Source organism: Pimephales promelas, chromosome 6 (assembly GCF_988280905.1).
Source record: "Pimephales promelas chromosome 6, fPimPro1.hap1.1, whole genome shotgun sequence".
Taxonomy (NCBI): domain Eukaryota; kingdom Metazoa; phylum Chordata; class Actinopteri; order Cypriniformes; family Leuciscidae; genus Pimephales; species Pimephales promelas.
The window spans coordinates 415,608-443,277 of NC_142774.1; the positions used below are offsets into that span (position 1 = coordinate 415,608).

The following is a 27,670-nucleotide window of genomic DNA, read 5'->3' on the forward strand; positions in this document are numbered from 1 at the left end:
TGCTGACCCCTACCCAAGTAGCTCAACTCACACTGAGCTCTGGAGTACTGAACAACACCAACCAGATCAGCGCTGTGTTCGACCGACTGGAGGAAGGCGACGCTTTCCAGAACGTGGAGGAGTTTCTGACGGCACTGAGCGCAGCTCCCGAGGCAAGTCAATAAGTCAAAGTGTCTGACAGAGATCGCATTGATGCCGTGGAGAATAGCCCAAAGTACGGTACTCTCTTACAGTGCCGTTCACAGTCCTGGTTTTCTGTTTTTGCAGACTCCCGATATCACCCCTGCTGCGAGAGACGTGATGATGAACCGAACCTTCATAATCATCAGATCGAAGATCCAGGAATTTGAGGCCTCTGTCTGGGTTACGTGGTTCACTGTGAAGCTCATCCCCATCCTCCCCAGTTTCACCCCGGAAATGCTGGTTACGGTCACAGCTAACATCAGCTGCACCAACTACCATGTGATGTGAGTGCATGAATTTGGAGAAAGGAAGTTTGTAGATCTGCACCAATGCATCCACATAATGACCCTCTGTGGCTCTCTGTTGCAGAGTTAAAGGACTAGGATCTGTGTTCCACGAAATGACACTCATCAGGACGCAGGAGATAACCAAAGTTCTGGTGGAGCACCTGAAGAAATTTGCCACCCAATTTAGCCTTCCAGGTAGGCCTTTCCAAAGCACGCTTCTGCGGCATCCCTCTATTGCCAGAATAGAGTGCGTTGCAGTGGGATTTTTTTCCCCCCCAGCTGACAGCTCACCGTAGTTGTGTGTCAACTTCATAACAGTGCAGGAATGCAGACTGATCTTCCTCCACCCCTATCTTTAAAAACAGGTTGCAGACAGAACATTGCCAGCGATGCTGATTGGCTTAAGGCCAACTTGGGCCCATTCACCACACTGGCCAATTACTCGGACCTTAAGGAGTTGAACGTCAGCGGGGTAAAATACCAACCTTCTCTTATGTTTCTGTTGTCATACAGCTTTAATAGAGAATTTGATTGGCACTTGTACTAGTGCTTAAGTGTTGGGCAGAAAGCAGAGCGCTGACAGTCCTTCCTGCTATTTCCTTGGTGTTATGCTCACCTCAGGTGGCAGCTCTGGAAACCCTGTCACCTGATCAGAAAGCCGAGCTGCTGTTGGATCCGTCCACCGGTGCTCTTGAAAATGTGACCGTGGTGAAGGAGGTGTTGAGCAGCATCCTAAAATCCCCAGATGAGAATCAGCTTGAGAAATTCTTTGAAAAATTTGTGGAAGTCAGCAAGGAGGTGAGTTTTTTTTTTTTTCATCTGATGAACCTGATTATCCTAATTGGCCTAGACCATGATTGTGATGCTCTTGAACAAGAAGGCTCTGTTTCCCTCCCTCCTCCAGGAAAACGTCACCTACATCACAAACGTGGAAGTCCGAGACACAATGCTGAACCTGACTTTGACTGCTCTGGCTCCCAAATTCCCCCTCTTCCAAACGAGTGACTACGAGCTGTGGTTTCAAATCAATCTCGTGGTCCTGCTGGCCAGCTTCCGTCCTTCAGTTCTGGTGGTGATCCCCACCAACCTCACCTGTGACTCTTACAGTGCAATGTGAGAAACCTGGCACCTTTGGTTTTAAGTTTCTATGCAGTCTGGAGAAACAAGCACTGAAAGATCTGCATTTTGTATGTTTCTTTAGATTGAAAGGCCTGGAGACGGCTTTGGCAGTTCTCCCATCTGGACTTAAAGCGGAGCTCAAGTCCAGTGTAGACCAACTTGTACAGTCACAAGGAGAAGGTATGGCATGACAAAGAAATTCTGACAAAATGCATGTGTGTGTAAGCCATATGCCAGTGGCCTCCTATTGACCCGAAATCTCTTTTTCTTGGCTTCTCTTCAGACTGTACGCCTCCTCGCCCCGTCGGTTTCGTAAGTACTTCATTGTTTAAGATGGCTAATGAGTTGAGTTAAAGCCCAAGAGAAGCTGTTCATAATTGTTTTCTCTTTTCTTTCTGCTTCATCTTCTCTCGCAATAGTGCAATGAAACATTAGTAGATGGTAAGTCAGAACACACAACGGCAGTTTGCGATTGATGGAATCGAGTCATTTTGCAATAAACTCATAAGATAGTATGTGAAAGTTCTCCATCTGATCTTGTTTTTTTTTTCTTCCTTTACAGAAAACAGGCTGTGTCAAGATGTTAACCGGTGAGTATTTGTTTGGTATCTACTGAAAGCAGAGGTAGGCTTCAGAAAGTGTTGTAAATGGGAATCGTGCTTTTGTGCCTGGCAGTGGTCAACTTGAGGCTCAGCGTCTGTCTGAAAATTCCTCGGCTGGGCTGTGCGACTTCAACATCTCTGATTATGCCTGCTCTTCGGTAAGTCCTCCATGAGCTCTGCACCCGAGTGCTTGTCTTTGAAAAGTGTCCTGTGTATCTGACTGCTTAAATCTGTCCACCTCTTTCAAGGTTGCATCATCTCTGTCCTCTGATGACATCTTCACGCTGCTGACTTGCAAGGTGCCAAGTGGCACGAGCACAGAGACGTGGAAGCTTTTCTTCCTGAAAGTGGCAGGAGTTCTGGAGGATGCTCTGTCAAAGTTCTCCAACATGGTAGGCGACGCCCCTGCTTTTTATGGAAGAGAAAATGGAGTGCTGCCTCAGAGCTCTGAATTGACATGCCCCATTATTTTTACAGACCCTACCCAACGGTCAGCCTCAGTCCCATGTTCTCGATGCCATAGGAGAGGTGAAAGTCAACAACTTCAGCGCTGCACAGCTGACGGATGCCGGCTTCGTTGCCGCCTGGTTCCAGGACAGGCTGAGGCCATTTTTGTCAGCAGTCTCTAGGGACTTTCTGTCCTGCCTTAGCTCCAAGAACTTCAGTTGCGACACCTACCAAGTTGTGTAAGTATGCTCAGTGCTGTGGAAATCCTCAAGCGGTGTTTAGCGGAGTTAGGTCTGGCAATCCGTGACGTTCGCTGATCTTTCCTGATTCAGGGTGCAGGCTCTCGGTCGTCAGGCATCCCTCATGGCGGAGGAGCAGAAACGGGCCGTCTTCACTCAATTCATCCAGCGCTTCTTGTCGAGAGACGACCTAAAAGGTACTTTTTAGTGCCATCACTGCCTTGAGTTGTCATCTCTCGCGCTGTAGTTCCCTAAGCGTCCGTCAACGTCTCAGCTTGTCACAGTTATTTCAGCTTGCTTATAATTCAGTGGTGCTAACCCTAACCCTAACCCATTCCCCCAATGCTCTGTGTTCAATCCAGATCCTGCCTGTCTTTCCAAAACTACGAGCAGTGCTGACTGGCTTGAGAAGAACATTGGCAATTTCTCCGGCTACGCTGACCTGGAGGATTTGAAGTCCCTGAATGGAAATTTCTCCAGTGTGAGTAACTTTTTTCTGGCTTGCTCCAGTAGCTCGTGTGACGTGTCATTTATTTAAAAAATGTTTATTTTATTATTATTCTTTTTTTTAAACATAAACTTCTGAATCTGTGTCCATGGTGTGCTTTAGCTTGCATCACTGGCACTGCTGACCCCTACCCAAGTAGCTCAACTCACACTGAGCTCTGGAGTACTGAACAACACCAACCAGATCAGCGCTGTGTTCGACCGACTGGAGGAAGGCGACGCTTTCCAGAACGTGGAGGAGTTTCTGACGGCACTGAGCGCAGCTCCCGAGGCAAGTCAATAAGTCAAAGTGTCTGACAGAGATCGCATTGATGCCGTGGAGAATAGCCCAAAGTACGGTACTCTCTTACAGTGCCGTTCACAGTCCTGGTTTACTGTTTTTGCAGACTCCCGATATCACCCCTGCCGCGAGAGACGTGATGATGAACCGAACCTTCATAATCATCAGATCGAAGATCCAGGAATTTGAGGCCTCTGTCTGGGTTACGTGGTTCACTGTGAAGCTCATCCCCATCCTCCCCAGTTTCACCCCGGAAATGCTGGTTACGGTCACAGCTAACATCAGCTGCACCAACTACCATGTGATGTGAGTGCATGAATTTGGAGAAAGGAAGTTTGTAGATCTGCACCAATGCATCCACATAATGACCCTCTGTGGCTCTCTGTTGCAGAGTTAAAGGACTAGGATCTGTGTTCCACGAAATGACACTCATCAGGACGCAGGAGATAACCAAAGTTCTGGTGGAGCACCTGAAGAAATTTGCCACCCAATTTAGCCTTCCAGGTAGGCCTTTCCAAAGCACGCTTCTGCGGCATCCCTCTATTGCCAGAATAGAGTGCGTTGCAGTGGGATTTTTTCCCCCCCAGCTGACAGCTCACCGTAGTTGTGTGTGTCAACTTCATAACAGTGCAGGAATGCAGACTGATCTTCCTCCACCCCTATCTTTAAAAACAGGTTGCAGACAGAACATTGCCAGCGATGCTGATTGGCTTAAGGCCAACTTGGGCCCATTCACCACACTGGCCAATTACTCGGACCTTAAGGAGTTGAACGTCAGCGGGGTAAAATACCAACCTTCTCTTATGTTTCTGTTGTCATACAGCTTTAATAGAGAATTTGATTGGCACTTGTACTAGTGCTTAAGGGCCAATCCCAATTCTACCCCTTACCCCTTCCCCTTCCCCTAGCCCTACCCCTTCGCCTTCCCCTTGACCCTTGAAACAGAGTGGCAATGCGTAGGGGTGAAAATATTCCCCTAAGAAATGGGACACCACTACGCCTCCGTTAAACGTCATTATAAGTCGTCGCTAGCGCCTACGTCACAGGAGATGCGCCGATGTTTATCACAACTTCCAAGATCCCGTCGACAGCTGCTGTTATCTCAGTCGCGTGGGTTACAGCTATTTTCTTGCATCTTGTGAAGTTCGCAGGAAACAACGGAGACGACGAAAATATGTTGCGGGACTATCGTTAGCAAACTACAGTAATTTTAGCGATTTTTTTTTTTTTTTTTACAAACGTTTCTGTGAAGAAACTGACCGTAAATATGAACACAATATTGAATGTAACATAAAGCAAATCATTATTTGTCGTTATAATACTTATTAAAGCCACAAATACTTAAATTTATGGGTCTCCTTTGTCGCTTGGGCAGCCAGCCTGGGTTAGCAGTGACACTTCTCATACCCCTTCGTTTGAAGTGTGCTCCCGAAAAATCTTCGTTTGAAGGGCTATCTGGCCCTTCACCCTAGCCCTCCCCCTCCAACCAAAAGAGAATTGGGACAGCCCTACCCCTTCACGTGGACGCGCAAAACGGAGGGGAAGGGGAAAGTGAAGGGGTAAGGGGTAGAATTGGGATTGGCCCTAAGTGTTGGGCAGAAAGCAGAGCGCTGACAGTCCTTCCTGCTATTTCCTTGGTGTTATGCTCACCTCAGGTGGCAGCTCTGGAAACCCTGTCACCTGATCAGAAAGCCGAGCTGCTGTTGGATCCGTCCACCGGTGCTCTTGAAAATGTGACCGTGGTGAAGGAGGTGTTGAGCAGCATCCTAAAATCCCCAGATGAGAATCAGCTTGAGAAATTCTTTGAAAAATTTGTGGAAGTCAGCAAGGAGGTGAGTTTTTTTTTTTTTCATCTGATGAACCTGATTATCCTAATTGGCCTAGACCATGATTGTGATGCTCTTGAACAAGAAGGCTCTGTTTCCCTCCCTCCTCCAGGAAAACGTCACCTACATCACAAACGTGGAAGTCCGAGACACAATGCTGAACCTGACTTTGACTGCTCTGGCTCCCAAATTCCCCCTCTTCCAAACGAGTGACTACGAGCTGTGGTTTCAAATCAATCTCGTGGTCCTGCTGGCCAGCTTCCGTCCTTCAGTTCTGGTGGTGATCCCCACCAACCTCACCTGTGACTCTTACAGTGCAATGTGAGAAACCTGGCACCTTTGGTTTTAAGTTTGTATGCAGTCTGGAGAAACAAGCACTGAAAGATCTGCATTTTGTATGTTTCTTTAGATTGAAAGGCCTGGAGACGGCTTTGGCAGTTCTCCCATCTGGACTTAAAGCGGAGCTCAAGTCCAGTGTAGACCAACTTGTACAGTCACAAGGAGAAGGTATGGCATGACAAAGAAATTCTGACAAAATGCATGTGTGTGTAAGCCATATGCCAGTGGCCTCCTATTGACCCGAAATCTCTTTTTTTCTTGGCTTCTCTTCAGACTGTACGCCTCCTCGCCCCGTCGGTTTCGTAAGTACTTCATTGTTTAAGATGGCTAATGAGTTGAGTTAAAGCCCAAGAGAAGCTGTTCATAATTGTTTTCTCTTTTCTTTCTGCTTCATCTTCTCTCGCAATAGTGCAATGAAACATTAGTAGATGGTAAGTCAGAACACACAACGGCAGTTTGCGATTGATGGAATCGAGTCATTTTGCAATAAACTCATAAGATAGTATGTGAAAGTTCTCCATCTGATCTTGTTTTTTTTTCTTCCTTTACAGAAAACAGGCTGTGTCAAGATGTTAACCGGTGAGTATTGGTTTGGTATCTACTGAAAGCAGAGGTAGGCTTCAGAAAGTGTTGTAAATGGGAATCATGCTTTTGTGCCTGGCAGTGGTCAACTTGAGGCTCAGCGTCTGTCTGAAAATTCCTCGGCTGGGCTGTGCGACTTCAACATCTCTGATTATGCCTGCTCTTCGGTAAGTCCTCCATGAGCTCTGCACCCGAGTGCTTGTCTTTGAAAAGTGTCCTGTGTATCTGACTGCTTAAATCTGTCCACCTCTTTCAAGGTTGCATCATCTCTGTCCTCTGATGACATCTTCACGCTGCTGACTTGCAAGGTGCCAAGTGGCACGAGCACAGAGACGTGGAAGCTTTTCTTCCTGAAAGTGGCAGGAGTTCTGGAGGATGCTCTGTCAAAGTTCTCCAACATGGTAGGCGACGCCCCTGCTTTTTATGGAAGAGAAAATGGAGTGCTGCCTCAGAGCTCTGAATTGACATGCCCCATTATTTTTACAGACCCTACCCAATGGTCAGCCTCAGTCCCATGTTCTCGATGCCATAGGAGAGGTGAAAGTCAACAACTTCAGCGCTGCACAGCTGACGGATGCCGGCTTCGTTGCCGCCTGGTTCCAGGACAGGCTGAGGCCATTTTTGTCAGCAGTCTCTAGGGACTTTCTGTCCTGCCTTAGCTCCAAGAACTTCAGTTGCGACACCTACCAAGTTGTGTAAGTATGCTCAGTGCTGTGGAAATCCTCAAGCGGTGTTTAGCGGAGTTAGGTCTGGCAATCCGTGACGTTCGCTGATCTTTCCTGATTCAGGGTGCAGGCTCTCGGTCGTCAGGCATCCCTCATGGCGGAGGAGCAGAAACGGGCCGTCTTCACTCAATTCATCCAGCGCTTCTTGTCGAGAGACGACCTAAAAGGTACTTTTTAGTGCCATCACTGCCTTGAGTTGTCATCTCTCGCGCTGTAGTTCCCTAAGCGTCCGTCAACGTCTCAGCTTGTCACAGTTATTTCAGCTTGCTTATAATTCAGTGGTGCTAACCCTAACCCTAACCCATTCCCCCAATGCTCTGTGTTCAATCCAGATCCTGCCTGTCTTTCCAAAACTACGAGCAGTGCTGACTGGCTTGAGAAGAACATTGGCAATTTCTCCAGCTACGCTGACCTGGAGAATTTGAAGTCCCTGAATGGAAATTTCTCCAGTGTGAGTAACTTTTTCTGGCTTGCTCCAGTAGCTCGTGTGACGTGTCATTTATTTAAAAAATGTTTATTTTATTATTATTCTTTTTTTTAAACATAAACTTCTGAATCTGTGTCCATGGTGTGCTTTAGCTTGCATCACTGGCACTGCTGACCCCTACCCAAGTAGCTCAACTCACACTGAGCTCTGGAGTACTGAACAACACCAACCAGATCAGCGCTGTGTTCGACCGACTGGAGGAAGGCGACGCTTTCCAGAACGTGGAGGAGTTTCTGACGGCACTGAGCGCAGCTCCCGAGGCAAGTCAATAAGTCAAAGTGTCTGACAGAGATCGCATTGATGCCGTGGAGAATAGCCCAAAGTACGGTACTCTCTTACAGTGCCGTTCACAGTCCTGGTTTTCTGTTTTTGCAGACTCCCGATATCACCCCTGCCGCGAGAGACGTGATGATGAACCGAACCTTCATAATCATCAGATCGAAGATCCAGGAATTTGAGGCCTCTGTCTGGGTTACGTGGTTCACTGTGAAGCTCATCCCCATCCTCCCCAGTTTCACCCCGGAAATGCTGGTTACGGTCACAGCTAACATCAGCTGCACCAACTACCATGTGATGTGAGTGCATGAATTTGGAGAAAGGAAGTTTGTAGATCTGCACCAATGCATCCACATAATGACCCTCTGTGGCTCTCTGTTGCAGAGTTAAAGGACTAGGATCTGTGTTCCACGAAATGACACTCATCAGGACGCAGGAGATAACCAAAGTTCTGGTGGAGCACCTGAAGAAATTTGCCACCCAATTTAGCCTTCCAGGTAGGCCTTTCCAAAGCACGCTTCTGCGGCATCCCTCTATTGCCAGAATAGAGTGCGTTGCAGTGGGATTTTTTTCCCCCCAGCTGACAGCTCACCGTAGTTGTGTGTGTCAACTTCATAACAGTGCAGGAATGCAGACTGATCTTCCTCCACCCCTATCTTTAAAAACAGGTTGCAGACAGAACATTGCCAGCGATGCTGATTGGCTTAAGGCCAACTTGGGCCCATTCACCACACTGGCCAATTACTCGGACCTTAAGGAGTTGAACGTCAGCGGGGTAAAATACCAACCTTCTCTTATGTTTCTGTTGTCATACAGCTTTAATAGAGAATTTGATTGGCACTTGTACTAGTGCTTAAGTGTTGGGCAGAAAGCAGAGCGCTGACAGTCCTTCCTGCTATTTCCTTGGTGTTATGCTCACCTCAGGTGGCAGCTCTGGAAACCCTGTCACCTGATCAGAAAGCCGAGCTGCTGTTGGATCCGTCCACCGGTGCTCTTGAAAATGTGACCGTGGTGAAGGAGGTGTTGAGCAGCATCCTAAAATCCCCAGATGAGAATCAGCTTGAGAAATTCTTTGAAAAATTTGTGGATGTCAGCAAGGAGGTGAGTTTTTTTTTTTTCATCTGATGAACCTGATTATCCTAATTGGCCTAGACCATGATTGTGATGCTCTTGAACAAGAAGGCTCTGTTTCCCTCCCTCCTCCAGGAAAACGTCACCTACATCACAAACGTGGAAGTCCGAGACACAATGCTGAACCTGACTTTGACTGCTCTGGCTCCCAAATTCCCCCTCTTCCAAACGAGTGACTACGAGCTGTGGTTTCAAATCAATCTCGTGGTCCTGCTGGCCAGCTTCCGTCCTTCAGTTCTGGTGGTGATCCCCACCAACCTCACCTGTGACTCTTACAGTGCAATGTGAGAAACCTGGCACCTTTGGTTTTAAGTTTCTATGCAGTCTGGAGAAACAAGCACTGAAAGATCTGCATTTTGTATGTTTCTTTAGATTGAAAGGCCTGGAGACGGCTTTGGCAGTTCTCCCATCTGGACTTAAAGCGGAGCTCAAGTCCAGTGTAGACCAACTTGTACAGTCACAAGGAGAAGGTATGGCATGACAAAGAAATTCTGACAAAATGCATGTGTGTGTAAGCCATATGCCAGTGGCCTCCTATTGACCCGAAATCTCTTTTTCTTGGCTTCTCTTCAGACTGTACGCCTCCTCGCCCCGTCGGTTTCGTAAGTACTTCATTGTTTAAGATGGCTAATGAGTTGAGTTAAAGCCCAAGAGAAGCTGTTCATAATTGTTTTCTCTTTTCTTTCTGCTTCATCTTCTCTCGCAATAGTGCAATGAAACATTAGTAGATGGTAAGTCAGAACACACAACGGCAGTTTGCGATTGATGGAATCGAGTCATTTTGCAATAAACTCATAAGATAGTATGTGAAAGTTCTCCATCTGATCTTGTTTTTTTTTTCTTCCTTTACAGAAAACAGGCTGTGTCAAGATGTTAACCGGTGAGTATTTGTTTGGTATCTACTGAAAGCAGAGGTAGGCTTCAGAAAGTGTTGTAAATGGGAATCGTGCTTTTGTGCCTGGCAGTGGTCAACTTGAGGCTCAGCGTCTGTCTGAAAATTCCTCGGCTGGGCTGTGCGACTTCAACATCTCTGATTATGCCTGCTCTTCGGTAAGTCCTCCATGAGCTCTGCACCCGAGTGCTTGTCTTTGAAAAGTGTCCTGTGTATCTGACTGCTTAAATCTGTCCACCTCTTTCAAGGTTGCATCATCTCTGTCCTCTGATGACATCTTCACGCTGCTGACTTGCAAGGTGCCAAGTGGCACGAGCACAGAGACGTGGAAGCTTTTCTTCCTGAAAGTGGCAGGAGTTCTGGAGGATGCTCTGTCAAAGTTCTCCAACATGGTAGGCGACGCCCCTGCTTTTTATGGAAGAGAAAATGGAGTGCTGCCTCAGAGCTCTGAATTGACATGCCCCATTATTTTTACAGACCCTACCCAACGGTCAGCCTCAGTCCCATGTTCTCGATGCCATAGGAGAGGTGAAAGTCAACAACTTCAGCGCTGCACAGCTGACGGATGCCGGCTTCGTTGCCGCCTGGTTCCAGGACAGGCTGAGGCCATTTTTGTCAGCAGTCTCTAGGGACTTTCTGTCCTGCCTTAGCTCCAAGAACTTCAGTTGCGACACCTACCAAGTTGTGTAAGTATGCTCAGTGCTGTGGAAATCCTCAAGCGGTGTTTAGCGGAGTTAGGTCTGGCAATCCGTGACGTTCGCTGATCTTTCCTGATTCAGGGTGCAGGCTCTCGGTCGTCAGGCATCCCTCATGGCGGAGGAGCAGAAACGGGCCGTCTTCACTCAATTCATCCAGCGCTTCTTGTCGAGAGACGACCTAAAAGGTACTTTTTAGTGCCATCACTGCCTTGAGTTGTCATCTCTCGCGCTGTAGTTCCCTAAGCGTCCGTCAACGTCTCAGCTTGTCACAGTTATTTCAGCTTGCTTACAATTCAGTGGTGCTAACCCTAACCCTAACCCTAACCCATTCCCCCAATGCTCTGTGTTCAATCCAGATCCTGCCTGTCTTTCCAAAACTACGAGCAGTGCTGACTGGCTTGAGAAGAACATTGGCAATTTCTCCAGCTACGCTGACCTGGAGGATTTGAAGTCCCTGAATGGAAATTTCTCCAGTGTGAGTAACTTTTTCTGGCTTGCTCCAGTAGCTCGTGTGACGTGTCATTTATTTAAAAAATGTTTATTTTATTATTATTCTTTTTTTTAAACATAAACTTCTGAATCTGTGTCCATGGTGTGCTTTAGCTTGCATCACTGGCACTGCTGACCCCTACCCAAGTAGCTCAACTCACACTGAGCTCTGGAGTACTGAACAACACCAACCAGATCAGCGCTGTGTTCGACCGACTGGAGGAAGGCGACGCTTTCCAGAACGTGGAGGAGTTTCTGACGGCACTGAGCGCAGCTCCCGAGGCAAGTCAATAAGTCAAAGTGTCTGACAGAGATCGCATTGATGCCGTGGAGAATAGCCCAAAGTACGGTACTCTCTTACAGTGCCGTTCACAGTCCTGGTTTTCTGTTTTTGCAGACTCCCGATATCACCCCTGCCGCGAGAGACGTGATGATGAACCGAACCTTCATAATCATCAGATCGAAGATCCAGGAATTTGAGGCCTCTGTCTGGGTTACGTGGTTCACTGTGAAGCTCATCCCCATCCTCCCCAGTTTCACCCCGGAAATGCTGGTTACGGTCACAGCTAACATCAGCTGCACCAACTACCATGTGATGTGAGTGCATGAATTTGGAGAAAGGAAGTTTGTAGATCTGCACCAATGCATCCACATAATGACCCTCTGTGGCTCTCTGTTGCAGAGTTAAAGGACTAGGATCTGTGTTCCACGAAATGACACTCATCAGGACGCAGGAGATAACCAAAGTTCTGGTGGAGCACCTGAAGAAATTTGCCACCCAATTTAGCCTTCCAGGTAGGCCTTTCCAAAGCACGCTTCTGCGGCATCCCTCTATTGCCAGAATAGAGTGCGTTGCAGTGGGATTTTTTTCCCCCCCAGCTGACAGCTCACCGTAGTTGTGTGTGTCAACTTCATAACAGTGCAGGAATGCAGACTGATCTTCCTCCACCCCTATCTTTAAAAACAGGTTGCAGACAGAACATTGCCAGCGATGCTGATTGGCTTAAGGCCAACTTGGGCCCATTCACCACACTGGCCAATTACTCGGACCTTAAGGAGTTGAACGTCAGCGGGGTAAAATACCAACCTTCTCTTATGTTTCTGTTGTCATACAGCTTTAATAGAGAATTTGATTGGCACTTGTACTAGTGCTTAAGTGTTGGGCAGAAAGCAGAGCGCTGACAGTCCTTCCTGCTATTTCCTTGGTGTTATGCTCACCTCAGGTGGCAGCTCTGGAAACCCTGTCACCTGATCAGAAAGCCGAGCTGCTGTTGGATCCGTCCACCGGTGCTCTTGAAAATGTGACCGTGGTGAAGGAGGTGTTGAGCAGCATCCTAAAATCCCCAGATGAGAATCAGCTTGAGAAATTCTTTGAAAAATTTGTGGAAGTCAGCAAGGAGGTGAGTTTTTTTTTTTTTTCATCTGATGAACCTGATTATCCTAATTGGCCTAGACCATGATTGTGATGCTCTTGAACAAGAAGGCTCTGTTTCCCTCCCTCCTCCAGGAAAACGTCACCTACATCACAAACGTGGAAGTCCGAGACACAATGCTGAACCTGACTTTGACTGCTCTGGCTCCCAAATTCCCCCTCTTCCAAACGAGTGACTACGAGCTGTGGTTTCAAATCAATCTCGTGGTCCTGCTGGCCAGCTTCCGTCCTTCAGTTCTGGTGGTGATCCCCACCAACCTCACCTGTGACTCTTACAGTGCAATGTGAGAAACCTGGCACCTTTGGTTTTAAGTTTGTATGCAGTCTGGAGAAACAAGCACTGAAAGATCTGCATTTTGTATGTTTCTTTAGATTGAAAGGCCTGGAGACGGCTTTGGCAGTTCTCCCATCTGGACTTAAAGCGGAGCTCAAGTCCAGTGTAGACCAACTTGTACAGTCACAAGGAGAAGGTATGGCATGACAAAGAAATTCTGACTAAATGCATGTGTGTGTAAGCCATATGCCAGTGGCCTCCTATTGACCCGAAATCTCTTTTTTTCTTGGCTTCTCTTCAGACTGTACGCCTCCTCGCCCCGTCGGTTTCGTAAGTACTTCATTGTTTAAGATGGCTAATGAGTTGAGTTAAAGCCCAAGAGAAGCTGTTCATAATTGTTTTCTCTTTTCTTTCTGCTTCATCTTCTCTCGCAATAGTGCAATGAAACATTAGTAGATGGTAAGTCAGAACACACAACGGCAGTTTGCGATTGATGGAATCGAGTCATTTTGCAATAAACTCATAAGATAGTATGTGAAAGTTCTCCATCTGATCTTGTTTTTTTTTCTTCCTTTACAGAAAACAGGCTGTGTCAAGATGTTAACCGGTGAGTATTGGTTTGGTATCTACTGAAAGCAGAGGTAGGCTTCAGAAAGTGTTGTAAATGGGAATCGTGCTTTTGTGCCTGGCAGTGGTCAACTTGAGGCTCAGCGTCTGTCTGAAAATTCCTCGGCTGGGCTGTGCGACTTCAACATCTCTGATTATGCCTGCTCTTCGGTAAGTCCTCCATGAGCTCTGCACCCGAGTGCTTGTCTTTGAAAAGTGTCCTGTGTATCTGACTGCTTAAATCTGTCCACCTCTTTCAAGGTTGCATCATCTCTGTCCTCTGATGACATCTTCACGCTGCTGACTTGCAAGGTGCCAAGTGGCACGAGCACAGAGACGTGGAAGCTTTTCTTCCTGAAAGTGGCAGGAGTTCTGGAGGATGCTCTGTCAAAGTTCTCCAACATGGTAGGCGACGCCCCTGCTTTTTATGGAAGAGAAAATGGAGTGCTGCCTCAGAGCTCTGAATTGACATGCCCCATTATTTTTACAGACCCTACCCAACGGTCAGCCTCAGTCCCTTGTTCTCGATGCCATAGGAGAGGTGAAAGTCAACAACTTCAGCGCTGCACAGCTGACGGATGCCGGCTTCGTTGCCGCCTGGTTCCAGGACAGGCTGAGGCCATTTTTGTCAGCAGTCTCTAGGGACTTTCTGTCCTGCCTTAGCTCCAAGAACTTCAGTTGCGACACCTACCAAGTTGTGTAAGTATGCTCAGTGCTGTGGAAATCCTCAAGTGGTGTTTAGCGGAGTTAGGTCTGGCAATCCGTGACGTTCGCTGATCTTTCCTGATTCAGGGTGCAGGCTCTCGGTCGTCAGGCATCCCTCATGGCGGAGGAGCAGAAACGGGCCGTCTTCACTCAATTCATCCAGCGCTTCTTGTCGAGAGACGACCTAAAAGGTACTTTTTAGTGCCATCACTGCCTTGAGTTGTCATCTCTCGCGCTGTAGTTCCCTAAGTGTCCGTCAACGTCTCAGCTTGTCACAGTTATTTCAGCTTGCTTACAATTCAGTGGTGCTAACCCTAACCCTAACCCTAACCCATTCCCCCAATGCTCTGTGTTCAATCCAGATCCTGCCTGTCTTTCCAAAACTACGAGCAGTGCTGACTGGCTTGAGAAGAACATTGGCAATTTCTCCAGCTACGCTGACCTGGAGAATTTGAAGTCCCTGAATGGAAATTTCTCCAGTGTGAGTAACTTTTTCTGGCTTGCTCCAGTAGCTCGTGTGACGTGTCATTTATTTAAAAAATGTTATTTTATTATTATTCTTTTTTTTAAACATAAACTTCTGAATCTGTGTCCATGGTGTGCTTTAGCTTGCATCACTGGCACTGCTGACCCCTACCCAAGTAGCTCAACTCACACTGAGCTCTGGAGTACTGAACAACACCAACCAGATCAGCGCTGTGTTCGACCGACTGGAGGAAGGCGACGCTTTCCAGAACGTGGAGGAGTTTCTGACGGCACTGAGCGCAGCTCCCGAGGCAAGTCAATAAGTCAAAGTGTCTGACAGAGATCGCATTGATGCCGTGGAGAATAGCCCAAAGTACGGTACTTACAGTGCCGTTCACAGTCCTGGTTTTCTGTTTTTGCAGACTCCCGATATCACCCCTGCCGCGAGAGACGTGATGATGAACCGAACCTTCATAATCATCAGATCGAAGATCCAGGAATTTGAGGCCTCTGTCTGGGTTACGTGGTTCACTGTGAAGCTCATCCCCATCCTCCCCAGTTTCACCCCGGAAATGCTGGTTACGGTCACAGCTAACATCAGCTGCACCAACTACCATGTGATGTGAGTTATTCGAGAAAGCTTTGTTTAAATCTCACACTTTCAATACTTATACATCTTTTATGTGTTCTTTTGCTACTCAATTTGGTCCAAGAGTAGATAATATTTTAATTCGATAAATATAAATATTTTAAGTATAATGTCTTATCAAGTAGCTTTTTCAAACTATTTTTATTTGTTTGCTTTTCTCTATTGGGTTTCCATATTAAAATGTTCCTGACAATTTGTCTTGAATTATTTTTTTAAGTGTGTTGCTGAGGATTTTCTCTCGATTTAGCTGTGTAAATGGGCTGCTATTTGTTTTAATTATAATGATATTCAGTATTGTAAGTAAACACTAAAAATACATAAATAGATATTGTGAGAATCATGATGTCAGTGAATCTCTTGTTGTTCACAGTGTTGAAGGACTTAGTACAGTTTATTCACAAATGCCAGCCAAAAGAAGAGAGGAAATTGCTGCAAGTCTATTGCTGTACCTTAAGCAGTCTGTGAACCAGATCAATCAGCCAGGTGTGTCCGTTTGTATCATACATACATACGTTTTTAAGTAGCTTTGAATAAAAGTGCATCTTGAATTAATATACCGCACATTAATGTCATCACTTGACATAATTGTACTGTCTACATTCTGCAGCCTGCAATCAGGACATCAAAAATGACACTGACTGGCTGGATCTGAACCTCGGTCAGTTCTTCACCTATGTGCCTTATTCTGACTTGGCACAATTCAACATCTCTAAGGTAAAACTCAAAACTCTGTTCAAACTACTCTCCTTGCTGTCAAGTTCTTTGTGCTGGTCTGGAATCCAAGTTTCATTTCCTAATATAAGTAACCCTTCATTTATGTATGTTCACGTTGCAGGAAGCGGTGTATGGCTCTCTCACTGATGAACAGAAGGTAGAGCGGATCTTGACGCCGGGTCTGTTGGAGGACGAGTCTGCCGTCAAAGAAGTGTTTGGATCTGTTGTAAACTCTCCAGACCAGAACCAGTTGGATGATTTCTTTAACAAACTCATCAGCTCTTCTGCACAGGTGTGTATCGTTTTTACTCTATGATACACACCTGTATGTGCATTTTTTTTGTTTTGTTTTCTTGCTAAATAAATGTTGATTCAGACTCAGTGCCCAGTGCAGTGCCATTCAAGAGGATCTGTGGACATTGTGTTTTGTTTTCAGAGAAACGTATCGAGCATCAACAGTGCTGTGAGCAGCGTCATCCTGAACATGACCTTAATGAACCTGGCGACCAGATTTCAAACCTTCAACCCGCAGACATTTGCCCTGTGGTTCCAGACTTATTTGCACCTGTTCCTCCCTGGTATCGGTCCAGATAGTCTTTCTGTCATCCCGAAGACCATCAGCTGTGATTCTTACAGAGAAATGTGAGCTCTACCTGTGAAACATTGAGTCCTTAGTCAAGCTTTGACCCTGGGTTAGTCCAGTCATCCGTGTAAAGGTCCTGATCTAGAGCTGTCCTTTTGGGAAAATTATTCATTTGCTTCCTAAAACTCACACAATGCATAGAAATAAACAGTGAGCATTGAGTCTTCACAGTGTTCCTCAGGTTACAAGACACTCATTTGTTTGATTAACTAGATACATGTTAGTTAAAGGTAGTGTAGGTCAGAATTTAAAAAAATTTTTTTTTTTCAAAATTTCTTTAAACTTTCTGTATACATCAATGCATAATTAAAATCTAAGTACTCTGAAAAAGAAAGTATTAAAATCGAGTGTCTGTAGACCTCTCACGACTGTTTTAAAGACAGCTCATTATTTCCATTCACTTCACCCCCTCCCTTCTGGGCTCCTTCCAAAGCCACGCCCCCAAATCACATGAACGCGCGACTCCGACTGACAGCTGAGCTGAAGACGCATTATTTACCTGAGACGAGCGGAGAGGAGAGGAAGGAGTGCATGTAGTGACATCATGTCAGAAACACATGTAAATAAAAAAATCTAACTATCATTATGATAAACAAATAAGTTGTATTTTATTACTCACTATCGAGCTAGCATATTGATATTGGTAAAGTTTACAATATATATTTATTGATTCGCTAACGAGCTAGTTATATATAAGGCAAAGCTAAAAACAGGTTGCATGATACACGTTTTTCCAGTGTTGTAGTACTCGAGACTCGGACTCGTCTCGGACTCGGTCTCGAGACCATATTTTAATGGTCTTGGTCTTGTCATGGACTCGTGTCCATTTGGACTCGGAATTGACTCGTACTCGAACATTTTTTTTTTTAGGACTTGGAATTATTCCTGAGTCCACTCGAGTTCAATTCAAAATATTTTTCATGATTATTAATGTATGTTAATAAAATATTTCTTTAAATTGATTGACACGCCCAGTGATTGGTGATTTTCTAGTGCGCAACTGCGCATGACAAATTGTAATAAAATTACTTTTAACACCACCTACTATGTGGCCTTTTTACCCTAAAGTAAATTCAGTAAAAAAAAAAAAAAAAAAAAGGATTTCTCTAAGTAAATAAAAGTAAATTAGGTAATCAACCCTTACTGGTCTTGGTCTTGACTCGGACTCGACCGTCTCTGGTCTCGGACTCGACTCGGACTCGACTCTCTCTGGTCTCGGTGTCGACTCGGACTCGAATGAGATGGTCTCGACTACAACACTGCGTTTTTCCATTGCCATCATTTACACTGTGATGAAGATGAATTTCGTGTAAGATTCATAACATATATATGGTGTTCTGACTGCATGTAAGAGTTTGCTTGATGAAAGCATGATGAGGACTACATTCCCGAGACAAGCAAGTTACCCATAGACAGTATAAGAAAGCAAGTACCGCATCGTCAGCTCGAGGACAGATCCGTGGTCGAGGGCGAAGCAGAGGAGGGTCCGAGGAAGTAGAGGCCGAGGACGGGGTGGTCGAAGTGCAGGGCAAGGAGCACTTTTTAGACAAGAGGACCTGCGTCGAGTTTTGCATCTTCAAGCTCAAACAAGGGCATGCGAACAGGTACGATCTGGATACGCGCAAGTGGGCAGATCCTGTGTGGCAAAAGGGCAGTTGCCATGGTTGCGAGAGAGTGACAGTCGCCTAAGCCAATCCGTTGTTTCGTCCCCGGTTCGAAATAATGAGCTGTGTTTAGTGCAGATTAAACGGTCTAGAGTCACTCGATTTTTATACTCTTTTTTTTCAGAGTACTTAGATTTTAATTATGCATTGATATATATAGAAAGTTTAAACAAATTTTGAAAAAAGTTTTTATAAAATTCTGACCTACACTACCTTTAAGCGGGTCATTCTTAATTATGTAATGACCATAATATCTAATAAAGTTCAGATTAGTATGCAGTAATGCTTCTTTAAAGTGTCCACTGCTCAAATGTAGGTTCAGAGTGTTTTAAACATCTCTTATGCTCACCAAGGCTGCAATTATTCAATAAAATATATTGAGAAATATTCAAATTTCAAAAGAACACTTTTCTTTTTAAATATCTATTAAATTGTAATTTATCTCTGTGATTGGCCTGATTCCTGATCCTCCGGAAATCATTCTAATATGCTGATCTGCAGCTCAAATTACATTTATTATTATAATCAATGTTGAACCTCATCCTGGACCACAGCACAGCCGTGGGACCTCCTGTATTTCATCCATTCATTCCTGTATTTCTGTTTGTAGCTTGAAAGGCTGTGATGAAGTTTACAGCAGCCTCACACTGACTCAGAGTACGAGTGTGTACCGTTTCACACGCGACTATCTGTCCCATCAGCCCAGCCAAGGTACTGTCTCTGTGTGTGTGTGTGTGTGTGTGTGTGGGAGTGTGTGAGCGAGAGTGTGTATGGGAGTGTGTGAGTGTCAAAATGCCATTTTTGTCTTTATGGGGAAATATTTGGTCAGACTAAGTGTTTCTTATTGAAAACGTGATGGGTAGGATTTAGGGGTCTGGTTAGTGTGTTTGCGCGCGCGCGTGTGTGTGTGTGTGTGTGAGATAGTTGTAGGATTTGGAGTAGGTTTAATGTGAGGGTTGAGAATATACAGTTTGTACAGTAAAAAAACATTATGTCTATGGAAAGTCCACATAAAACATGAAGCCCAGTGTTTGTGTGTTCATCTCATGTGTCTAATATCCAATATGTGATGTTTCAGGTCAGTCCTGTGTGCAGAGTATGAGCAGTGACTCTGACTGGCTGCTAAAACACTTCGGCCGGTTCCGCATATTTGCCACCTTTACTGAACTGATCAACTTGAAGCGAGACTTCAATGGGGTGAGATACTCATCTCTGTGTGTTCATCTCTCTCTTTCTCTCTCTCTCTCTGTGTTTTAATACCAGTCTCTCTCTCTCTCTCTCTCTCTCTCCACCAGGTGGCAGCCTCACTCTTGCTGACTGTGCCCCAGCTGTCTGAGCTCTGCTCCGCTCCTTCACGGCTCCGCGGACCGCAGGACGTGTTCACCGTGATGAGTGCTGTTGAAACGCCGCAGCTTTCAGACTTTTTTGATCTTCTTTCTCCCAACATCCAAGTATGTAATGTTATTTTTGTGCTGTGCTATGCAGATATATTGCTGAATTCCCCACTGACGCGTCCCCTGGCGTGTGTGACAGGTGAATGAGCTGAACTACTCTGCGGAGGTGAAGCAGGCGTTTCTTCAGACGGTGTTCGGGAGAGCAGGGCTGGCGTCTCCGTCTCTCAGCGATGCTCAGGTGTCGGTCTGGCTCTCGGCTCGACTCGCTCCTCTGCTGTCGGCTCTGAGCTCGGCCGATGTTACGCGGTACTTCGACATCGTCAGGACTCGCGGCTGTGGCGTCAGACAGGAGGCGTAAGACTCCGACATTTAGCTCTGTTCCAGTGACAGTTTTCATGGGGTGTACAGAGGGTTCACTCACTCACTGTGTTTGTGTGTTTGTGGTGCAGTGTACGTGTGCTGGACTCTTCAAGAACAGCTCTGGATGACAACACACAACTTCAGATCTATTACAACATCCAACAATTACTCACAGGTACACACACATACACACACTCACATCTATTTCTCCATCTATGGTCCATCATCGGAGCCTCTCGATGTTTGTCCCTGCAGATGCGGATCCGCTTCGCTGCTATGGCAACGGGAGCTTCTACCAGTTCCTCAAGACTTCCTTCCTCCATTTCGGGTTTCCAGACGTGAACGGCTTGCAGTCTCTGATCCCTGTGGGCAGGAGGCCTGAGGTAGCGTATGGTCCTCTCTCTCTCTCGCCCGCTCTCTCTCTCTCCGCTGCCCTGCTGACCCGCTGTCCTCCCGCAGGTGTTGAGCTCCATCTCCACCGCGGAGCTGAGTGAGTTCCTGCAGGCGCCGCTAGCCCTGGGCGACGGCTCGGGCCTCTGCGATCTGCTCCGCCAGTACGAGCGCACCGCACAGTATCTGGAGAAGGTAGGACGCCACACATGATCTCAGTCTTCCGAAGAGAATCATAGCCTACTTTTTACACCATTCGTTTGTGGATCCTCGTGTGGTTCCGTTGATTTGCTCCTCTTATATTCACTGACACGCTGCACATAACAATCACAGCATTCGGCACTTCATAACCGTGATGAGCCAAATTGGTTTAAGCGATTAACCGTGCAGCGCTAGTGTGGATCATTTTAAGTGTACTTAATGTGAGATCACACGGGACACTGAGTCGTTGTGTGTGTGTGTGTGCGTCCCGCAGGAGCCGCTGGGCTCGCCGGTTCTGGCCCGGCAGGTGCTATCCTGCGTGTGGCCTCGGGTTCTGGAGCTGGAGGTCCAGTCTGAGGTGGATCAGTGGTTCGAGTCTCGCCTCGTGCAGTACCTGCCGCTGCTCACCTCACAGCTCATCGGCCCAGCACAACTCAGCAGCGCCGCCTGCCTGCCGTTCAGGAAACTGTACGTCTGTGGGGTTACGAATCAACAAATACCTCCACACGGATCTCTCGCTTTATACTAACTGTGTGTGTGTGTTTAGTGTTTCAGTTCTTGGAAACAACTACAACTTCTCCAAAACGGATTTCACCCCAGAGGATGTTTACAGCTCCATAAACGTGTATCTCACAAGCGGTACGATTATGTGCTTGGTATATGTTTCATAGCTATAAAGTTGTGTGGATATGAGTATGTGTGTGTATGTTATAATGGTAATTGTGTGTGTGTACAGGTGGCTCTCCGCGGTGTTATAACGCTTCAGATCCTCAGCTGAACTCCACAAACTGGCTTGTCAGCTACATTGGCGTCTTCATCAGCTACGTCACTCTGCCTGACCTCCACTCCTTTGTGTCATCTAACCAGGTAACACACACACACACGTTACATTTAGCAGATGCTTTTATCCGAAGAGCCTTACAAATGAGGAATACAACAAGCGATTCATGTTAACACACACACGTTTGCACTTTCAAGAGAAGCGTTTGCAGTGACAGCGCTCTTGTTATTGTGTAGATCGGCGTGTTCTTAGAAGACCCGGAGAACCTTCAGCTGCTCAACAGCACCGCAGTCCAGTCCAGCGTGATGAGCTACTACATCACACAGCTGTACAACCAGAACCCGACCTTCAACCCCGTCAGGTACGTATCGCAGCGACTCACGTACGTCAAGCACGATTAAAGCATGGCAACTGGGTATTCACGTGTGTGTGTGTGTGTGTGTGTGTGTGTAGGCTGCCAGGTAAGATCCTGTGTGGAATCCCGTCATTTGCGTATGAGCTTCTGGGATCATCAGACAGTTTGTTGCTCATTGAACGAATCAACATCTTCTGCAATGGAACCGTAAGCGCCGAGGTGATCAATCAAGAGGCCGACCGATTCTTTGATCATTTACTGCTTATGACCTGCAGCACTGAAACATTTCCCATCATCCTCTGTTCAGATCACAGCTGCCCTCACTGCCAATCTCCCCTCCATCTCCTCCTCCACCATTCAGCTGCTTGGCAGTCAGAGCGTCAGCCTGACGGAGGGGCAGATAAGCTCCGCCTCCTCTGATGTCATCCAGGGCGCGCTGACGACTCTCAGCGCCATTGACGGCTGGAACCAGGGCCAAGCTAATGCAGTCATACAAACTCTCATTGAGTCCAACTTTCCAGTGAGTCTCAATAACACTCGTTGTGTAGGGCAAATGCCCCTAAAAAAGAGAGCACTTCACATGTAACCGGTCCTACTCGACCCGCCGGTTACGTCACCTTCATTTAAATAGCATTTTACAATACAGATTGTTTAGGCTAGTAAGAGCTGTGTAAACCTCTCTTCCCTGGCCCCAAGAGGCACGTCAGTGACTGACGATAGCGGCTGTGTTCTTTAGCGTCCTTGTTAGCGCATCCACGTCCCACGGCAGAGATCCGGTTTGAATCCCGCTCAGAGCGGGTCGATTAGGACTGGTTACTTTTGGTGCCGTGACCCAGATGGGAGTGAGATTTAGTGGGGTGAGTGTGACGTAGGCCAGTAAGAGCTGTGCGTGTAAACCTCACTCTTCTGGCCTCGAGGCGCTAGCGACTGACGATAGCATCTGCGGTCTTGCTAGCGCCTCCCACACCGTAGACACCCGGATCGAATCCCGCTGGGAGCGTTTTAACTAGGACTGGTCACAAACTTTACTATTGATCAGAATCAGAAAGCACGGTCAACAATCGCTTTGACAATGTCTAATATTTCTTTACAATAGAATAAAATAAGGATGAGGACAAGTGACTGTTGTGTTTCTGAGTCAAGCCTTGGTGATGTTTTTCAGATCGACACCGGCTCTTCCCTGCTCTCTCTCGGGACGCTAGTCAAGGGCGTTCCGTCGGAAACCATCTCCAGCATTACTTCCTCGGAGCTCCTGGGCATATCCCGCAATCCCACTTTCATCAGCAACATCCTCTCGGCTCCGGTCATCCTGCAGCTCGTTTACGTCATGAAGGTGCCGTTCAGACGCCTGTAACAGTAGCGCTCACCTCTTCATCTGCAGCGGCTCTCAGACGCTCTGTCCTTTTGTCCCCAGATCGTGTCCATCGATGAAAGTAAAGTCCTTGAGAACGTCCCGGATGTGTTGGCTGGCTCGATCCCGCGAGTGTTGCTGGTTCCCCAGGAGTCTGTCAATGTAACCCTGATCAATAACAAGCGCTGGACGCAGGAGCAGGTGCGCTTCTTCTTCTGAAATGATTGGGGGGGAGGGGAATTGCATTAAAACACAAAACAATCATAGGCACAAATTTTCCACAACCACTCCAAAAACTTTGCCTGCATATTCATGAATCTCAGCTTCAAGCAGTTTTATATCCCTGATTAAAGAGTTCTTTTCTTGCGGATGGAGCTGAACATGTAAACGATGTGCCTTATGTTGTGTGTTTGTGCTGATTTCTGCTCGTTCTGTTGGCACATAGGCTGAGGTGCTGTTCGGCTCCGTGGCCAGTGTCAGTACGGACACCGAGGAGTAAGTGACTCAGGAATATGACGAGAGTATCAGCTCGTGGTCCACACAGCAGGCGTTTGAGAGAGAGTGTGTGTGTGTGTCTCCCTCTGCAGGCTGTCCGAGGCGCTGCTCCAGGGTTTCACCTGCACTTCGGCCCAGACGCTGGGAGAAGGGAAGGTCAAGCAGCTGGTCAGAGCCTGCAGGAGCCGGGCGGGTCGGCAGAAGGTCCAGCTGAAGGAGAGTCAGGTACCCATGATGCTTCAGACCTGGACATTACACGCCTGACGCGCGTGTGTTTGCCAGGTTTGTGACTGTCGTCTTGTTGTTTTCCAGCTGATGTGCATGCACAAATACGTGAAAGAAGAGGCCTCGTCCAGCTTCTCAGACTTGCCTTCAGAAATGCTGCTTTACTACAGGTCAGTGACACTAACATTTATTGGGCAAGGCAATGTTATTTATTAAAGCACATTTCATACTCAATGGGGATTCAAAGTGCTTTGCATCAAAGCAATTTGAAAATCATCACGACAGAATCAGAAGCACGAGAGTGCTTTCAGACAGACTGCAAAAAACCGCAACACACAGAGCAAGATTTCAGATCTTCAGTCATTTTGCTTCTTCAGTAAATGCATCTTGACTTAAGAATATTTAGACATTTGTTTTGTTATTTGTATTAATTCATGTGTTTTTGTTTGTCAGCTACGAGAAGGTGGCGAAGGAAAACTGCCGGTCGTATTTCAGCGCTGTGGGAACGGCCGATTTCTCTGTTCTTTCCAGCGTCCTCGATAAACAGACGACTCTGTTCAACAACGCTCGAAGCTGTCTGGTGAGCAACACACACACACGCACGCACACGCAAAAGTATGTCCATCCACCCCAGACTCAAGTAATCATTTGTGTGTGTGTATGTGTTGTAGGGCATCTCTGGCCAGAGTCTGAGCAGAGATCAGGTGGAGGTTCTGGGCAATCTGTCGTGTACGCTGGAGCCCGTCTACATCCAGAACTCGGATCCAGCCATCATTGAGCGCCTGAAGAATTGCCGGGACCTGTCCGACGCTCAGATCAGCGCTGTGCAAACTCTGCTGCTCTCGGGAAACACAACCTACGGGTGAGAGATCGAGCTTCAGGAGGCAGAGAGCGTTGAGTGAGGACTCTGTGAGTAACACACGTGTGTTTCAGGAACTCTTCGGTGTGGGACCAGCAGACGCTGCAGAGACTCGACCTCCTGCCGCTCTACTTCACCGACGTCTTCTGGCAGCGGTTCAGCGCCGTACGAACGTTCACTCTCTTCTTCTCTGCTCTCTCACTCTCTCTTGTGTTCCAGGTGTGTGTACCGCTGCTTTATTCTCTGTGTGTGTGTTACAGTCTGTGAAGAGGATGTACATGAAGGGGTTCATGCCGTTCCTGAGGACGAGAAACACGGAGAAGCCGAAACTAAAGAGACTCTTTAAGAACTGCAACGCTGAATTAGACGTGAAAACAAGAATCAGACGCTCCGCAGGTAACACACACACACACACACACACAGTGACATTAAATAAATATACTGCAACTTGTATTCTGTATTTAAGACACTATATGTAGTTATACCAGTATGAGAGATTATTTAATATTGAATTGTGACGTGTCTGGATGACAGCAGGGTCTGATGGTTGTGTGTGTGTGTGTGTGTCAGTCTGCACCGCAGGGAACATCACAGAAGCCATCATCGCTGACGCCTCCTTCCCCTTCGGCTACACCTCGGCTCAGCTCGACGCCTGCCTGGACCCCCGAGTCCTGCGGGACAACTTGGCCGCCGTCGCAGAGAAGGTGGACGACGACGACTTCCAGAGAGTGCTTCTGAACAAGCTAAAGCAGGTGAGCCGCGTGTGTGTCGCGTGAGCGTGTGTGTTGTGTGAGAGTGTGTGTGACGCTGATGGTGTTTCAGGTGTTTCCCGGCGGTCTGACCGACAGCGTTCTGAAGCTGCTCGCGTCTGTCTCACGGCAAGCCACGGTGGACGAGATCAGGACGTGGAGCGTCAACAGCATCGACACGCTAAACGCTCTGATGGACAAAAGCAACGGGCAATGGGACCGAAACAAGGTGTGTTTGTGTCTGTGTGTGTTTAATGCAGTGTATTCTGGGACCAACCGGCTCCTGTTGCGATGGAATGATATATAAAGAAATGTGGAAACACTGTGCAATGAGGTTTCATGGGACATGAACAGTTGTGTGTGTGTTGTAGAGCGTGGAGGTGATCCTGCGGTATCTGAGTGTGCCCGGTCACACTCTTGGCACTAACGAGCTGAACGTCATCGGTTCGAACCTGTGCTCTCTGAACGTCTCCACACTGCAGAGCATCACAGCAGGAGACCTGGGGTACGACACACACTCACACACTCATGAGATCAGCTCGCTCATTCATGCCTCTCTCTCTCTGTGTGTCTCACACACTCTCTCTCTCTCTCCTCGAGTACAGGAATGCAAACGTTCTGGATCTGTCCTCGTGTTCATATGAGCAGAAATCAGTTCTGTACGTCACTGCGAACTCCTCACTCAGAGCGCAACACACCAGCGGCCGGATCAACTATCTCCTCATCAGCCCTTACCTCGGTAACACACACACCAGACTGATCTCATGAAGTAGCGTGTATGACACGCCAATTCGTATTTCCTTTTTCTTGACGTGCTATCAAGACGCGTAATCGCTTTTCAGCGTGTTTATGAACGCCATTGACTTAACGTTATATAAATATATGACTTACCTCAACCCCATCCCTAAACTTAACCGTCACTGGGGTTAATGGCATTTATGACTCGACATTTGACGGCGTGTACAGACACGCGGAATGACGCGAACGTTAATGGCGTAGACATACACGCGGATACACGCGGTTAGCACAAAATGCGTAGAGATAACACGCCACTTGACTCGAAAGTGGCGTGTATGTTTACGCAAAAGTCATGATGTCATGCTGCACACACACAGTTCCTGTGGTTACACTAATGTATACTCAAACATTAGTATAAATGTGTATGTTTGTGTGTACTGTGTGCTTTTTAATTAATTTGAAGGGGAATTTAAAAGACTAATAAAGTGATAAATAGTCACTATTTATGTCTAATGACTGTGTGTGTGTGTGTGTGTGTGCAGGTGGAGCTCCGGTGGAGGACGTGAGGGCTTTGGCCTCTTACAACATCACTATGGACATAAGCACCTTCAGAAGCCTTAGCCCAGCTGTTTTAAAGGTAACACACACACACACACACACAGGTCCAGCTCTGTGTCGGTCTCAGGCTAACTGTATGCCGTGTGTGTGTTTCAGAGTCTGAGTGTGTCTGACGTGCGGGCTCTGATGGGTTCTGCCGTGGAGGATCTGAAGGTGTTTGAGAACGACTCTGTGGTTCAGGTCTGGATCTCCTCACAGCCGCAGTCTCAGTTAGACACGCTGAATCTGGGTCTGCGGGGAGGCCGATCCGATCCGAGCACGTCATCCGCTCCGGTCTCCGGACTCACCAACAGCAGCGGCACGCAGTCGCAACCCGCTCTCAGCCAATCAGCGCCTGTCACTGTGCAAGGTAAGCCACGCCCACTCTGATCAGCTGACACGTCAGAGCCGTGATGAGCCTGTCGAGCACTAATGACTCGTGTGTGTGTGTGTGTTTCAGGATCTGCAGCAGCGCTCTGTCTCGCCCCAGGCGTGTTGTTCATGGCGTCCTGTGTGTGGTTTCTGACTCTAACATGAGCCCAACATTAGCAAACCTCCATTACACTCATACAGTCATCAGTCATGTAATATCAGAACGCTATATTAGATCTTAATATCACTGATCTCTTTCCATTGATTTTATAATCAGCTCACATTGGTTCTGAAAGTGTTTTTCATTTACGGTTAATGATTGTATAACAAATACATTTCTGGTCTAATAAAAGTAATTACGCTTTATGAAGGAAATCACATTTTGTTAAATTAATATATTGATAGAATAGCAAATTATCTTGTGCCTTCATTATTTTCTTGTCTTTAATAAAATGAACATGCTCTCACGTGTCAGTGCTTGTTTGGTCTTTCATTTGGTGTTTTGATTGGTTCCTGTTTTCCTTTGTTCGTTTCCCGCTACT

General features: G+C 46.9%; 1 protein-coding gene across 1 annotated transcript; it reads left to right on the top strand.

The window, feature by feature from the left end:
• The first annotated feature begins 296 nt into the window (after window positions 1-296).
• On the top strand, window positions 297-27,348 carry LOC120486180 (uncharacterized). The gene is made up of 64 exons (XM_089131875.1): window positions 297-467; window positions 553-665; window positions 836-942; window positions 1,092-1,268; window positions 1,375-1,583; window positions 1,672-1,769; window positions 1,873-1,901; window positions 2,009-2,030; window positions 2,152-2,179; window positions 2,265-2,349; window positions 2,440-2,583; window positions 2,669-2,877; window positions 2,971-3,074; window positions 3,240-3,358; window positions 3,488-3,655; window positions 3,771-3,970; window positions 4,056-4,168; window positions 4,340-4,446; window positions 5,320-5,496; window positions 5,603-5,811; window positions 5,900-5,997; window positions 6,103-6,131; window positions 6,239-6,260; window positions 6,381-6,408; window positions 6,494-6,578; window positions 6,669-6,812; window positions 6,898-7,106; window positions 7,200-7,303; window positions 10,977-11,095; window positions 11,224-11,391; window positions 11,507-11,706; window positions 15,611-15,723; window positions 15,848-15,954; window positions 16,076-16,246; window positions 16,391-16,596; window positions 18,872-18,972; window positions 19,340-19,458; window positions 19,557-19,712; window positions 19,795-20,009; window positions 20,105-20,190; window positions 20,271-20,398; window positions 20,475-20,600; window positions 20,881-21,074; window positions 21,154-21,245; window positions 21,343-21,473; window positions 21,624-21,748; window positions 21,841-21,961; window positions 22,050-22,262; window positions 22,905-23,075; window positions 23,157-23,294; window positions 23,539-23,588; window positions 23,681-23,813; window positions 23,901-23,983; window positions 24,267-24,393; window positions 24,485-24,675; window positions 24,747-24,837; window positions 24,933-25,068; window positions 25,243-25,424; window positions 25,495-25,652; window positions 25,795-25,926; window positions 26,027-26,160; window positions 26,702-26,796; window positions 26,874-27,126; window positions 27,217-27,348. The coding sequence occupies exons 1-64, from the start codon at window positions 301-303 to the stop codon at window positions 27,291-27,293; spliced, it is 8,346 nt and encodes a 2,781-aa protein (XP_088988001.1). The 5' UTR covers window positions 297-300; the 3' UTR covers window positions 27,294-27,348.
• The last annotated feature ends 322 nt before the right edge of the window (window positions 27,349-27,670 follow it).

Excerpts from the sequence above, each read along its gene's own strand:
- LOC120486180 (XM_089131875.1), top strand. The coding sequence starts at position 301 with ATGATGAACCGAACCTTCATAATCATCAGATCGAAGATCCAGGAATTT. Across the intron at positions 2,180-2,264 it reads CTGTGTCAAGATGTTAACCG|TGGTCAACTTGAGGCTCAGC; the intron begins GTGAGTATTTGT and ends TGTGCCTGGCAG. Across the intron at positions 3,359-3,487 it reads TGAATGGAAATTTCTCCAGT|CTTGCATCACTGGCACTGCT; the intron begins GTGAGTAACTTT and ends GGTGTGCTTTAG.